Genomic DNA, 16,904 nt, shown 5'->3' with positions numbered 1-16,904 from the left:
GTCAGTCCACCATCGCTGCCAGTTCATAACTTTAATATGCATACAATGTAGCCATTAAAGGCATCTAAAGCCATACCCCATAATATCCTTTTAATCAAGTCCATCCCGCAGCATATAAGTGCATATGCAATTTAATTTGCATACGTGTTTGGTGTTGTTTTTTTTTTTTGTGTGTAAGTATTTGTGTAGATGTACATATTTATGTATACTTTAGTATATATGTGACTTTATTTAATGGAGGTACAATTTAATCTGTTGAAGTGTACATTTGCTGTTTATGCAATTAATATTTATTAAATGTTCTGAAATTGATCAAATTTGTTTGTTGCACACTCCAACATGCGCTGTTCTACTTTATCTACTTTACTCCTCCCGCAACTCACTTATCTCTCTTGTTTATGCTATACACCATATAGGTACCTCACAGTATATGTATGTCGAATTTGTAACATCACCGGCGGGTCCATTGCTAAACACAGGATTTCATTTCAATGTTGGCAACTGGCCAGGACATGTCGAAACGGCAGGCATAAAGCATGGCATTTGCGATTGGCTGCTTAGTTCCGATTCACTTAAGGACAGTAGCGCGAGTGAAGGCATTTTCCTGAGTATTGCCCACTGGTATCCACCGAACACATCATGCAGTTATCACATTAAAGGACGAATAGGCGAAATAGTGCGTTTATATTTTCCAAGGTAAGTTGCAAACATTTGACAAGTAATTTACATAAATGGTTTATGCGTGTGTCAGGTAATTAAATTACTCACCGAAGTTGTAAGTGATATTTCTGGAAAACTTTATTATAAAAGTGTAAAGTGTTATTATTAATTTCATTTCAAAGTTATTATATTATTATTATTATATTATTATTACACACAAAAACACACACACACATATATATATATACATATATATTTAGTAGAAAAAGATACAAGAGCAAAGAATGGTGTTCCTAAGTATCTACACCTTGCAGTTTAAAAATATATACCATATATATAAAAGTATACTAGATATATTTATATATATATAAAGTATTAGTTCGTCATTATTCGTATTATGTATAGTCCATTTTAAATTACACAGATTTTCAATAGTACTTATGTGGTTGGTTAGTAACAGAAAAGACTTTCCAGATGATATATGTTTTCGTTTTTGTCAGTGAATGGAAGCGTCGAACGTTACGAACTAAAATCACTTTTTAGGAATGTTTTGTAGCAAGAAACACAGCACTTTGAACATTTCTATAATACTATAGATCTCATTCCATTAATAATCTTTTAAAGAATCCAAAGAATGTTTGGAAGAGGTAAAGAATTAATAAAGAGTTGATATGGCCCAATGTTCCCCTGGGAATGTACTGGAATAGAGAAGAAGAAAAAGAAGAAAGTGTTGATATTATAGTATTTTATAGTGGATGTGATAGTACTTTAACTCTTCGAGAGGACAAGACAGAGAATTTCACCTGGTTAATAGTATCATAGCCTTCCAAACAAAGTAGGCAAAACCTGTTGTCGGCGAGGCTAAAACGAAATATGTGTTTGGTGCAAGTATGACAGATGCCCTGCGTGCGCTAATGCACATGCGAAATAGGCTACTAGGAATGTGTATTCTTACGGAAGAGGCAATAAAACTCTGTAAAGTAGGTTCTATACTACTTTCTATTGATGCAACAGGGCTTAAAGACCTACTCTAAGTCCAGAAGGGGGCACAATAGACCCGACGGTCGCAGTGCCATATCCCCTAACAATAATAAAAAGTATGACAGATATTTCAACTCTCATTCATCCATCTCTGAGCTAACAAAATATATGTTCAAAAAGCGCTATATCTTTGAAGTTAGATTTTTCCATTAATAATTTATTCTGTTATTTTTTTTTAAGTATTTCGAGTTTTTTAAGTTTATATTTTTTTAATTTAATTTTACTTTATTTTACTAATTTGTTTCAAACAAGTTTATACTATTTTATTTAAGATTTTTTTATTATTCGATTTATATTATTTTTGTCCATTTTACTTTAGTTGTTATTTTATTTTTGTTTTGATTTTATTTTCCATTCCTTTTAGTAGATGTTTTCTTCTTTTTCATTTTATTTTCTTTTCACATCACTTCAAGAATTTACGGTGCAATTTCTTAATAAAGCAGGATTTAAATCATTCAAAGGAGTGAAATCGTTTAAGACACTTTCCAATTTGCCTCGAGGACATAATAACCTCACAAAATAGTATAAAGGAATTGTGCTTTGATACAATTTAATTTAAGTGCAAGAAAATTTAAGCATTTTTGGAAGTACCGAACACATTTCTGCCTTCTAAGCATTTTAATGAAAATTTTAGCCAAGATTTATGTGACGTTTTAATTTAACCTGTCACTTAGTTGGGTTAAAATGGCGCGTTTTACTCCGGTCTTGGTTGCCTAGTCGCCTGCATTGCGGTCGCAGAGCAAAAGTAGTGCTTGTCTTGCTGGTAATAGTTGTGGTGGTGTTATGGAATTAGTGGAATTCTCCCAGTAAATATTCTCGGGGACGTTCCATATATTTCGTTGTAAATGTTAGTAGTTTTTGGTTGTTGCTAATTTATTGTAGTTACACAATAGTGTGGCAAGACCATTAGAAGTTTCGTGAGTACATGACTCTTTTTGGTACTAATTAAAATGTGTAGTCAAATTTAAAATATCCTGAATGACAGTTCTCTTGTCTGAAAGTGTATAGTAGATGTTTATGTACTTTAAAATGTTACTTAAATTAAATTGTATTTAACGAATTTTCACCTATTACTATTATTTTCACTATATATAGTCATTAGTGTCTTTATTCCCCGAATGGATAAATTTCTTCAAAATAAGTTTGTTATGAAATGGTTAATATAATAACTCAATTCCATTTGAAGTACTTGTGATAATAATAATATAAACATAATTTTAACAATTCTACAATTATTGTTATATATAGAAGCAAGTGAACCATTAGATTTCATTGAATCTTATTTTGGTGTCCAAGCCTCCAGTCACTAGTTGTCCTCAATAGACTGAAGCTTTGAGACTGGAGCTCTGTCGCCATTATAGAACCATGCCCATTTTTGTTGCTGCAAGTTTCACGCTTTCAGTATATTGCTGCCATATCATTCTTACTGCTTAAACCCATATTCAACATCTTAAGTAAGTACAGTAAACTCTCACATCCATTTCCTAAGTGACAATATGTTCTGTGATCTCATCAACACCCTCAGGTACCATCGGCAGTACCAAGACTCACCGTCTTGGCTAGAAATATTATTATTATTTTTATTAATATGTGCCTCATATATGCTTATAACATATATGTATATATATATATATATATTTATATTAACTGTTCCTTCATTACTGTGTATATAATTTTTCACTATCTGTATATACTTTTTGTCTATTATGGAAATATAATAATAGCCTATAGAAATATAATAATAACAATATCAATAGATATTTGAAAAATTGCCGATCATATGTAGATTGTCACTTATTCGTTTCGTTTTGGAACCACCATAGGGTTATCAGAGTGGGGAATGTGTGTTTACTCACTCATAAAGTTTAAGTTATACATTAAATATATCATTTCATTCCATTCTGATAATGCAGAAATGCAACTAGTTTTCTAGATAACAGAAACAAAAAATTTAAAAGCAGAAAATGGTTAGTATATAAAACGAACCTGCCACATATATGATACCTGCCCTAACATACTGCTGTTGGAGAGGTGGACACTTTTCAAAAAGCTATAAAGATGCAGGCGTGGAAGAAACGATTAAGCACCTATTATTAATTGTTCGACACTCTTGAGATTTCTACTTTGATTTCCACCTTTATATATATATTGGCAGATGAGAATTTCTCCATCGACGATACACACAACTATCGACTTTTATAATATGTTATGTTTTTGATAGTTACAGTTCAACGCAATTTTAACAACAACTTTAATTTAGAATATTTCATTTTTGAGATATATTTTATTTTAAATATATCACTTATAATGTATAAAACAAATCGGTTTTTATAAAAGACATATAATATTTTCGAACAATTTAAATCACATCCACTGCTCAATGGCATAAGCCTTTTCTATCCACTTGTTCTAATCATCCTATTATCCGTCCCACTTTTTTTTCATTGTTTCAATTCCAGTGTTTTTAAATCAATCAATATTGAATCGAACCGTCTCTTGTTGAAATTCCCAATTTAATATTAAAGTATTTAAAATTCTTTCAAATATCAGAAATTCTGATATACATAAAGGTCTTTTTATTGAAAGTATAACTGAATTATTTTAGTCAGAAAAATGGATGGTCATACCAATAATTCTTGAGATCCGTTTAAAAGAATTCAAGCAATGTATGGAATATTAGCCAATATCTGTCCTATTATACTTTATGGTTAAAAAAGGGTTTTATAAAAAAATGGATTCAGATTTCGAAATTCTTCGAAGAGACGCACCTAGCGAAAGAAGTAAAGATACTAGTAAAGTTTCTACTTCATTAAAGAACAAGTCATAGGTCTATTCTAAGAGTGGATGAATGACTCTTCTATTTAAATCCGTTTAGTTAGTATTTAACTTAAGTTTGCGGAGGCGGTTAACTTAAGGCATCACACGAGTATGCTTATTACAATAGGTATAGATTGGTTGAGATTATAAAAAATACTTTACTTTCACATATAATTTAATAAAGGACATAAGTAATGTACCTATGATATTATTATTAACACTATAACCTATAATAATAAATTTGCATAAAATACAATGTCTATTCGTTTGCTGTATGATTCTTTATATATTTCTAATATATGAAAACTTTCTCTTGCTCTGTAAAGTCTTGGTAAGAACTCTTTTCCGTAGAGTCAAGAAAAAAATCTTCCGAAGGCAACAAGCTGCTAGTTCACGTCACCCACAAAGTCTCCTCCACTTTATTCCTATTTTCAACATTATTCGAAACATTAGAGAGTACGTGAATTTGGCACTGCGTGACTGTTAAGTTTAAAAGCGTCTAGACACTGTCGACGTTGTTCCGGGCAAAGTTTTGCGTCCAACCAATTTAAATTTATTTTTCTCCTCTTTTTTGAGGTTGCACTTGATATTTATTTGCAACATTTTCCAATTGCTGTCACATTTGTACAGTGCGAAATTGCTACTGCAAGTGCAGATTCCATTCTTTCGCAACGGAGTATCGAAGTTTCGCTTTACAAGCGCTCGCCTTAAAGATTCTTAAGGATTTGGCGGGGCTTTATGGTTAATGCGTGTGCATTTTTCGTTGTGCTCTGGTATTTTATTTTGTATTTCACTTTTCGTTGAAAGCATCTTGCAGCTCAGTTTCAAATTAAAATTGCTGAGTACTATTTTATGTCAAAGTATTGCTGCTGTAAACAGACGCAATACGAAGCAAACAAACCGCAACACAGATACATACCCGTGTCCTCTTCTTTCGAGCTCACCATTCGTTGGAAAATATTCTTGCGATTATTTCAAGTAAAAATTTCTTTTAATTTGTATTAATTAGTGAAACAAATTAAGCTTAATTTGTCTGGATTTAATGTGGTGAAGCTGCATTAAAAAGTAATCTTGAAAATTCTCGAAGTTTCTTTCACTATATTCAATGAACTTAAATTGAATGGAGAAAAGTGAACTAAAATTAAATACAAGTTTAATTTTGCGGAAATTTCCATCACTTAAACATATTAATTTTATATATTAATTTAATATATTCTTAAATTCCAATAAAGTTCACTAGTAATATTAATTGACAATGAAATTTCTCAGCTCGGTTTAATTTCCTGAATATATCCAGATATGGTTTAGTTTACTGTACAATCAAAATTTAGATCTTAGTTAGAACTTAAATTAAGCATCGGACAAACAGTTTCAAAAGCACTCTTTTTGCAAAGTAAAAACTTTATTCATCAATATAGTTTCCTTCAGTACCAGTGCTTCTCAATTATTTCGATACCTCTGTTGTACAAAAAGAATCTTTAACCTCCAAACATTCTTTCATTATAATGATAACTTTATTGTACAAATAAATATGTTTTTTCATAGAAGATTTTAAGGTTACTGAACAGATAGAAGTTGCCGCAGGCCAAATCTCTTGAATAAGGTAGATGTACTAAAGTGTTATAGTTCCAAATGGAGCGGAATACTTTGTCAATGTGCTACAACCACGTTTAGCTGCACGAAATCTTAAATTACTTTAAGTTCCAGAATTTATATTGGAACTGGACAATTAACAAACTGGAAAACACAAAGCTGGACAATTAATAAAATTTCTACTAAAGGTTTTGTCGAAGGCCAATATTTTGTCATCTCGGACAGACACATGTTATTGTATGCTAACCTGTTAATAACCTCAACTCTATTCATATATGGATGTTGTAGTAAGAACAAGTCATCTGTTTAATTTAGTGGTAAACAGTATTGTTATACGAACACCGTTTAATTCAACCTATATATATATTCATACTTCGTAATCTTATAAAATAAAACTCTAAAATTATTAGATTTAATTTTCAAATTTTCAAAATAATATACTAATATTCAATAAACAGGCATACCAAAATGCTTTAACATAAATACTATTCATAATCACTCTTGATAGTTCATTTCACAGCTTTATCTCTCTCTTTTATCCTCATCTCCCAGTGGAGCATAGGGTCTCCTTTATAGTTTTATAGTTAAACCAAATCAAAAATGTGAATTTTAATCCTAAATAATATTACGTATATAAAAATCAAGTGTTAGATTTAAAAATTCAATTTTCTTTAATAACTGTAAGTATTTATAATTCCATTAAATTTCACTACATATATTCATAGTCTTATTATAAAGACTCGTATGTCACAACCTTCAACATGTACAAAGTACATATTAAAATATTATTCCGTTTATTCACTCTACTTATGGCTCTTATTTTGGATTTTTTAAGATAAAAGATTTCGAAAGGCTTTTCAATTTTATTAAAATAAATCCTACATTTGCAAAAGTTTCACATAAAAAATCCAAAAATAATACAAACCCGCAAGGTTACTAAAATAGGGAAAATATTTTTATATAACTAGGAAGCTTATTAAGTAATCCTTAAGCTAAGCAACCGCAGCTCCGGTATGTTCTGTGGCCTAACCAGATTTTCTATAGTCACATTTCATAACCTAATAAAATATATCAAAATATATGCTATTCCGCTTGCCTGAGAGTGTGTGTCTATTCGTTACTTTTCATCCATTATTTCACTTGCCTATGGTACTCGTACTCGTATAGCAAAAGGACACAAATTTTATTGAAAATATGAAAACTAAATAAAAAGGAGCAAATAAAAAAAATCGCTTCAATGGCACAATTTCATTTCATTTTTATTTGCTCTACTTTCAAAAAAGTATGAAATTATATGTACCCAGTATTTACGGCAAATACGTGCATTCCACATTCCACATAACACAGCAGATGCACACAAACCAACAGGCGAACCAATGCGTACGGATACTGAGCTCCATGACCTGCGGCGTATGGCTTGTCCTTATAATCCAGTTGTATATCCTGTGCATGCTGACAAAGTATATTAAAGAAGTGCTGCACACTCGTTTATATTGCGAAAAAAAACTATTATAAAAAGGAATCCGTCGAATGAAATGATCACCTCAGTATTTGATTGTTATGGAATTCTGCATACGCGTATATGTGTGCGAATGTTGACAAGTAGAAAGATATATTTGTACCTAACAGGGTACAGGGTATTTCAGGTGAGTGAAATACTTAAAAAAATCATTAGACAATATGACAAAAGTTAATATTTGAAAGAGACATATATTCAGATCCTAATATCTTAATAGAACAGAATATTAACATTCACATAGTAGATATTTACTTAGCGATTAGTGAGGTTTGGCTTAATCGATATAGCATCACTCTGATTAAAACTCAAGTTTGAGAATATGAATATACAGCAAAAACTTTGGGACACATATGAGATAGCAGTCTTGCCATACGAGAGCATTTGAAGAAATATTTAATAATTTGGAGAAATTCCCTACAGATAGATATACGTTTGACCAATAGTGAGGCCAAATAACAAGTTTGAGAATATGAGTATACAATATAAACTTTGTAAGGCATAAAACCTTCCAAAAAAAGGCGTTAAAAAAATATAATAAAAAAATAATAATTTGGAGAAATCCACTACCGATATGTGTTCGATCAATAAAAAGATCAAATGCCAAGTTTGAGAGTTTGGCTATTCAGTATAAATATTGTGAAGCATATGACGTATAACCTTCCAATAAAAGAGCGTTCAAAAAAATATTCATTAATATGGAGAAAGCCACTACAAATATAGGTTGAATCAATAGCGAGGTTTGGTTTTATATTTTGCTAATGTATATATTGTGGGACGCTGAGATAGCGCACCTTCCATCAAGTAACCACACTGAAGTGAAGGACTAGCCGAAATAAACCACCTAATGACTTGCGTTCTTTTTCGTTCTTCGATTTTCGGACGTCGTTATTGAGTTCTAGCTAAAGTGGCCTCCATTCGAAAGTGCCTATCTAAAAAGATGAGTAATATGAACTTGAACTAATTTCCAATATATTACACTTATAGATATATACATATATATAGATATATCTTATAGATTTTGTATTTGTATTTATTGTATTTATTACTAGAATGTATATTACATTTTGGTAGTAACAGTTAACTGCTTTAAAGTGCAATTTCATATATAATTCATAGAATTTTTTTTACTTTATACAATTGACCTATAACTACTCTTAAGTGCTAATAGTTTAAGCTTTTTTCTGTATAAAAAAAATACAGCATTATATGTATTATTGTTTTTTATTATTTTTCAATGATTGGATAGCAAATTTCTGAATTGAGATATACCATTATTGAACCATTAACCTATGAATTGTTATCAGTGCTGAAAAATAAACCTAAAGCAGTAATTTATTGAAAGTCTTATTTCATCAGATAATCGAATATTCACCTTTATGTAGCGCTCCATTAACAAACTCTTTTCTTTGAAATTCTGTTCCTGATCCTAAATAATAGAAAATTATTTAATAGATGTCATTTTATATAGTAGATGTCATATTAGAGTATGTTTCGACTATAATAGTATTTCTGTTTAAAGTGCAAGTGAAACGACACCGACTTAGTTTAAACTCTAAGAGTCCTTCTTCTCTTATCTGCTTACCCACATATTTAATGGTGAGTATGGTTAACAGTACGATATGATAAAGTTATTAATGGGTACGATCGAATCTATAGAAAACCGAATTTCATCAGAATTGCATAGTTTATTATGATCTGAACTTTATTCAATCTTAGAAACAATTATTTAAAACCACTATCTTTTACAAGCTCCTCCGTAAGAAGTTTCTCCAACACTATGCGTAATTTGAAAGAAACACCTATATACTACATAAAAAAATTGATAATTATTAGATCAGTTATGTGATATGTAAAAGCAAAAGTGATATAGTACAATATAGCAAACGACTTATTCGTTAAGACTGATCGGCTAAGACGAATATGTTGAACTTATGGTAGCTATGATAACGAAAACTCAGTTTACTAAATGTTTACAGATTTAGATAAAGGTAATGGTATATACATGCATATGATCTACTATAATGTAGAGCCTTTTCCGAATTAGTGTATCTGGGCAGTTTTACTCTTTGACAGCTGGGGGGTTTCTATAGAATTCCACCCATCTCACTAACTAATTTGTGTATTCCTCATAAGTTTCGTGATTATTCAATAACTGAATTAAGATCTGCGTACCGCCTCGTACGGTTAATTACTCTGAAATGAGATAGTGCTAAGTAGGGCAGCATGTCGGTTTTCGCATATAGCTTCAGGGCTCTGTCCCTTATGTATTTTTTAACCGAAACTATTCTAAGATCTCTAAGCATGTCATTCGTGCGGATGTACCATGGCACTTTGAAGATTCTTCGGAGAGCCTGACTTTGAGGAACTTGTAGCTTCTTGATAGTAGAGTCAACAGTTTTGCTATACGCGACACAGCCATAAAGTAGTGCTGGTCTAATTATCTAGTTGTAGATCAGGTTTCTGTTCTTCGCACCAAGGAACTAAAATATATATAAATTCTATTCTCCTCTAAACCGAGATATATAAAATAACATCATTTCCAAATAAGCAAAGGACATCTGCATTCATATATGTTTAAAAAATTAAGTTTTTCAACTTATTTTGTTCAATAATTTAAGACTTTAACCCGGAATATGTTATTGACACCATGTATACTCACAACGTAATGCAATTTCGTTAACCTTTATTGGTCCTAGTAATGATTCAGCTTTATCCGTTGTACCATGCAACTGCAAAAATTTCAACTGCGTTATGCAATTTTCGAAGATTTTTTCAGCATTCTGGAAAAGTTTTGCAGTGTCATTCGTTTTCCAATTCAGCCGAAAAAAATTTTCAGTTTTAATAATTGTCTGAAGTGAAAAAAGCAGAATTTACCTGGTTGTTTGTTATCCTCGTACACCAGTCACACAAGTGCTCTAATCCGAACCAAATATTTTAGATTTTTTTTTTATAAAAATGCGAGGGAAAATTGTTACTGCAACCACGGTATTTCCCTCAAGATAAATTGGTATTGTTTAGAGAGTATTGGCAATATGCCAGACTGGACCGTAAAGGTTGTGGAGCAATAAACCAACGTACACTTGGATGAGATCTTATTTAAATATATGTCAGCAGCGAAGACGGCATGATTTGAAAATGGTATTTCTATAATATGCGGTGAAAAATGTAACTCTTAACCGCAATAAGCTTTAAGAGACTTACAAATTTATTTATGATATTAATTTTTTTGTTATATAAGAAGTTTATATAATATAGCAATTTTTACGGCAATATTTTTAAGCAGAAATTTATAACAAGAAAAAATTTTTAAAGCCTTCACACCTTATATACTCGTACTAGAAAGAAGATAACTACTTTGATTTATAAATATGTTTAATGATTTTCTTCCTCCTCTTACAGCTTCCGCATTAATCGCATTGAATCACCGATACTGAAATACGATGGCGACTGTGGTGAATCGTTGACAATTTATGACTCTGATCATCCCGATCCAGCGCGTATAATAAAAACATTTTGTGACACCTTCTCACGCCCCATGGAAAAAGTTGACTTTGTTTCAACAAGTCCTTCACTTTACGTACAATTCGAATCCAAGACGGGCTCTTACAGTGGCAGTTCACTTTATTATTGGGCGCACTATGACTTCTTCAACAATACACGTTTTGGCGATCCTGTACCTAACACACTTTGCGATGAAGTCATGTATGCTTGGAAGCATCCTGGTGGTAAAATACGTTCACCTATGAATTCATTGATATTTAAACGTACTGGTGGCTCAGATGTGCGTTGTCAATATAAATTTGTTACCGATCGTCGTCTATACGCACGTGCCATCATTGAAGTCTCTTCGGTATCATTTAAAGAATTGCCTTACAACAATAATGCTTGTACACGCTGCCATGAAGAACGTGTTGATAAATTGGTCATATGGGAAGAGCGTGATAAATTTCAAAATAATTTAGCTTGCTTCTGCGACAATATACCACGTACGGTACGTGTAATATCATCCGCTGAACAAATGAATCTCGAAATGATCGTACAAGGCCAACATGCAATAACTTCTTACTTTAAAAATCCCAATCCACTTTTCGAGGCGTCGTATGAATTTGCGCATGGACCGCTCTGTGGCCCTATAACATTAGGACCCGCACCAGATGGTGAACTAGTATTTCCATTGAAAAAAGCTTTGGCCATGGTAACTGGTCCAATGGCGCCAGCTGAACATCATTACCGTCGCGAAAAGTGTATTTGGGAATTGAAAGTGGCAGCACAGCGCGATATTTGGTTACATTTGGAGAAGGCACGTTTTGGTGATCGTACATGTGAGAGCGCTAAAATTGAAGTCTATTTAGCTGGACGCTTAGAACCACGTTTTATTGTTTGTCCTGAAAATATATCATTAGCACGTGATTTACCTATACTCTCAGTATCAGATTTAGGTGCATTAGAAGCTGATTCAGAACCACTGCCAGTTTTAATACAATATACGGGTGACGGTCAACCTGGTAAAAATGCTTTCCGTTTAGTATGGACCGAGCTGTTCCATTTACCGCGAAATCCCGACGGTAGTCTAGCCTCGTCACTGTTGCAAGATGCTGGCTGTGATTTTAGATGTCCTGGCAACACAGACGTCTGTATACCGCGGCATTTACTTTGCAACGGCATTGAGAATTGTCCGAATGTGACGCACTCATCAACGATGGCTCAACTAACGCGACACATTGAGTGGAATTTGGAACAGCTCGGCCTGCTGAAACATGCGAAACACTATAAAGAAATGGTGTTGCATGATGAATCGCCAGAAATTTGTTTAAAACGGGAACTAACAGAGCTGCCATATTTTAAAATATTACTTATAACAATTGGTTTAAGTTTAATGATGACTTTATTTGTAGCGATTCTCTGTCGCATGTGTAGAGGGACAGATTATAATAAACGAAGCAGATTCTAAATAGAGTGTGAGGGAGTTATTTTTGTAATTGGGGAAAAATATCTCGTTGCAAATTGTGTTGAAAAAAAAATTGTGAAAAAAATTTAATTAAATGGTAGATTTATAAGCTGTACGAAGGTTTAATGTATAACAAAAACCAAAATATATTAAATAGGATTATTTTTTATTAGTTTTTAAGATTTAAGTTAAAGTTCATTGAAAGAATGTCTTGGAAAATCTTAAAAATTCTGAAAAACATTATAATTTAATGATTATTATTTATTAATTAATACTTACTTTCAACTGACTATTACTAACTTTATAACAGAAGTGTTTTATATAAGTAGGACACAGTCAAGATGCTTAAAAGTACTTTCATCTCTTAAAAACTCTTACTATTCCTGCTATTTTCCTAACAGTTCTTTTTAGATTTATGTAGGAGGACTTTAACCCTTCTGTGTAGGTTTTATGCAGAAAAAGGTGTATTTAGTTATTTCAAGCGTTGTCCTATCTTATCAAATAATTAATTGATGTGCAGTACATAATTCTTTGTCAGTGGTTTTATATATATTATAAATCATATCTATATATAATTTATACTATGTACTTTATATTATATGCTAAATTCATTATATATGCATATTATATAGTTTATGTATTATGTGGTAGCATATATACATTAAATCATATTTAATTTTATGAACTCTAGTATTTGGCGTAGTGGCGTCAAAAAACAATACTTTCTTACTCTCAATAGACAATAGATATCTTATCCTCTTTTGCAATGTCCAGAGAAATATTGGTTTTTTTTTTTTAATTTAAATCAAGCTATCTTTACTAGCAAGTAACGTGAATGAATCTAATATTTTAATAAAATTTTTCCAAGTCATTCTAATTAATCCTCTTAAATTCTTTTAATTCCATGATTTTTAAATGCCAATTTTTCAATAATTTTATTGTTTTAATATTATGAAAATTGTTTATATATTATTAAAAAAAAATATCTAATTATGTATTTAAGTAAATTTTAGTCATGTCACGTGACTGAAAATTAAAAAAATTATTATTAATTTTAATAAAACTCCAATAATGAAAATTTAAACTGCCCCCTTTGCTATTCCAGTCGGAAGGCTAATTAATCTTTTTGATAATGTCACGTGGAAATAAAAATAATTTAATTTAGTGAAAAAATTATGAAAACAAAATATTGTGGTTTAAGTACAATGTCACATAATTAGGATGAAAATAATATTAGGATGAAAATAGTGAAAATATGCGAATATAAAATGTTTTTATAGCACAAAAATTAATTTTTGATTTTTATTTGAGATTAGAAAAAAAAATATTCCAATTTGCGTTATTAAAATTGCAACACAAAAATGTGCAGAAACAAAAAAAAATGTAATAAATTTAAAATAAATAATATATATCAATAATAAAATTTATTGAAATGAAATTAAAAAAATTATACGAAATAATAATAATTCAGCAAATAATTGAACAAAAATATTTACACGAAATAAAAATGCAAAAGGCAAAAAATTGTAAAAATCAAGTACAGTAGAAATTAAGATAAGCGATTATGTTGAAATAATCATAAGTGAGAAAAAATTATTATTGAAATGTAATTAAGTACATTATTTTAGAATAAAGCAATTAGTAATTAATAAAAAAAATAATTTATTTTTTATAACATTTCAAATTATGCGCACAAAGGTAAGTTAGCACATGATAATTTGATAAACAATTTGAAATAAAATTAAAAAAAAAATGGAAACATTATAATTATCTCTGTGATATATGTATACACACATATTAGCGAGAGCGAGAGGACACACAGTGTTTTAGCTATATTGTTGCTCTGTATTTACAGTGGAAAAATTCTGAGGATTAATGTGGAACTGTGTTGAGAAGAATGACAGTAGATAAGCAGTTGGATGGTAGAGTCGTCTAACATCTAGTCGTCTGTGCTATAAGGCAATTGTTCTGCAAATATAATATTATTAAATGTCAGTGTACTCTAGTTAGTTTGAGTTGTGAAGTATAAGTCAATTCTTTTCTCTATGATCAAAAATTACTTTTTCCATACAAATCATTTAATTTAGCACAATAATAAAATTTTAAGATTGGTTCGTGTAAGATTGGTCAGAAATCAATTCACTTCTCTATAATTAACTATTGCTTTTTCCATATATATATATATGTTAAGCCTTTTCCGAGTTAGTGCATCTGGGCACTTTTACTCTATGACAGCTGGGGGGAATCTTCAGAGTCCTGCCCATCTCACTGACTAATTTATGTATTCCTGATAAACTTTTGATGACCTTAACTTGTCATGTATACTCGTATATGTTTGTTATTATTCAGATCAGAACGTAGATATGATAAACCTAAAACAATACTATTAAAAACGTAAAATACAGGGTCAGAAGAGTTAATGAAGTGATAATTGAGAACCGTAAAATCTAGAAATACCTAACAAGTACCCTTGCTCCGGAGTTGCAAAAACCAAAACACGAAAATATATTCTTTCTTATGTTATGAGGTTAAGACTTCACATGACATACACACATGTTTGTTAATACCTATATTAGGCAACAAAAAGCTGAATAATAGCATTGAAAACATACCTAACAGGAGCAGAAAAGTTAACAAAGACACAACTTAGGGCTACGTAACCTGAAAATACAACATAAGAAGAGTCGACCCAAAGTTGAATCAAACTAAAAAAAAAATTAAAACACGACAATATGCTCTTTCAACTTCTCAATACTCTATCATCGAGGAACTCTATTACTCTTATGTGGGGTAATATAGGGACCGGGATATGAGAGGTATGAGGTTAACGAAAAACAGAATCTCTGACAAAGAAGGGTGCATTTTATCCTTTTATTGGTCCAGAACCCTTTTGCGGGGTGACAAATAGCTTTACAAATAATTTAATATGTAAACGGGAAAAACAAACTATATTTGAGCACTGGTGAGCCTAAATAGGCACGCTGTAGTTAAAAGATTTATGAATACTGAATACATAAAAGTTGACACTATGCTTAACTTTAGCAGAAACGATAACAAACTCTTCACTGAACTACTTACAGGAAACTGTAGACTCAATTATAACTTCAAAAATAATTGTGTGGTAGAAAGTGATTCCTGTCGATTCCGCTATGAAAAGAAGTTAACATCAGTACTTGTCCCCATTAGCCCATTAGCGGTAAAACGTAGAATTGCTACCTTGGATCTTTGTTCCAAATCATATTGATGATGTTAATGCTCACAGCAATTACAAGATTCATAAATAGTCTATACTTGTTTTAGTTGGGTTTTTAGGCACACTATAGACGTTATAGATCGCTGTGCATTCATAGCCTATTATTGTAATAATAATATTAGAATGTTTATATTAGTGTCGACGTCACTACTTATGTATTTTATATTTTCCCGGGCTTTAGGTAGTATTTTTAAATTTTTATTCATATATAATAACTTGTTTTATATAAAAAACAAACTTAAGACTAAATAAAAATATCACAGTTGTTAACTTCTGTAAAATTTAAAAAAAAAAAATAATAATAATGTTTACATCTCAGGTTAATAATAAATTAAAGTGCAATTTAACAACATACGATTTGTTTTAGCACTATTTTTTGTAGAAAATCTCTTTTTTAAAAAAATAAAAAATTAAGTTATGTCCATCTCAGCATTGCCATTTGTACCTGCTACAGATGTAGGTACTATGTATCAAAATTTTTCTCATTTATTTTTGAACTGTGTATTTCAGAAAAACGTAGTATATTTCGTTTTCTACAGGTACTTCTATGAACTGAAGTATTTCCTAAACCTTTACTTGCTGCAATCAATTTAAAAATTTTTAATTAATTTTAAAACATTTTAGAAAATGAAATAAAGTAGAAATAAAAAATGTAAAACTTAACAGTGATTAAAATTACAAACTTTATTGTAATATATGTAAGCCATGGACTTGCTTTTAACTAATGAAAATGTGAGTTAAAAATTATTTTAATTCCCACAATATTTTTAAGTTTTTTTATTTTTATTTTTTTGTTTTTTTTTGGTAACCACTTCATATTTCAGAAAAATTTTATATATATAAAATTTTTTTTTCATTTTGGATTTTTATTTTTATTTTTATTTTTTATTTTACAGTAGATTTCATATGTGTGTCCGACAAGTGACAAATTTCACATTTCCGCCATTTTGTTATAATATATTTCATATTTCACGCACACATTCACACAGAAATACTGCAATAAAAAGGATATGTGGCACAAAATGGCAACATGGCGTCAGTCGCATGATTTGGATCCTGCGAAATACAATCAA

General features: G+C 30.7%; 1 protein-coding gene across 1 annotated transcript; it reads left to right on the top strand.

The window, feature by feature from the left end:
* The first annotated feature begins 277 nt into the window (after window positions 1-277).
* LOC119674389 lies at window positions 278-12,730 on the top strand. The gene is made up of 2 exons (XM_038085526.1): window positions 278-696; window positions 11,030-12,730. Exons 1-2 carry the CDS (start codon window positions 278-280, stop codon window positions 12,579-12,581), a joined length of 1,971 nt encoding a protein of 656 aa, XP_037941454.1. The 3' UTR covers window positions 12,582-12,730.
* Window positions 12,731-16,904: the final 4,174 nt, after the last annotated feature.

This window comes from Teleopsis dalmanni, chromosome 2 (assembly GCF_002237135.1).
Source record: "Teleopsis dalmanni isolate 2A chromosome 2, ASM223713v2, whole genome shotgun sequence".
NCBI classification, from domain to species: Eukaryota; Metazoa; Arthropoda; class Insecta; order Diptera; family Diopsidae; genus Teleopsis; species Teleopsis dalmanni.
The sequence above is the reverse complement of the archived record's forward strand: the minus strand, read 5'-3'. Positions and strand labels throughout refer to the sequence as shown.

Bases quoted from the DNA above. Each gene is read 5' to 3' on its own strand.
- LOC119674389 (XM_038085526.1), top strand. From the start codon at position 278: ATGCAATTAATATTTATTAAATGTTCTGAAATTGATCAAATTTGTTTG. The intron at 697-11,029 runs GTAAGTTGCAAA...CTCCTCTTACAG, and splicing joins GTGCGTTTATATTTTCCAAG to CTTCCGCATTAATCGCATTG.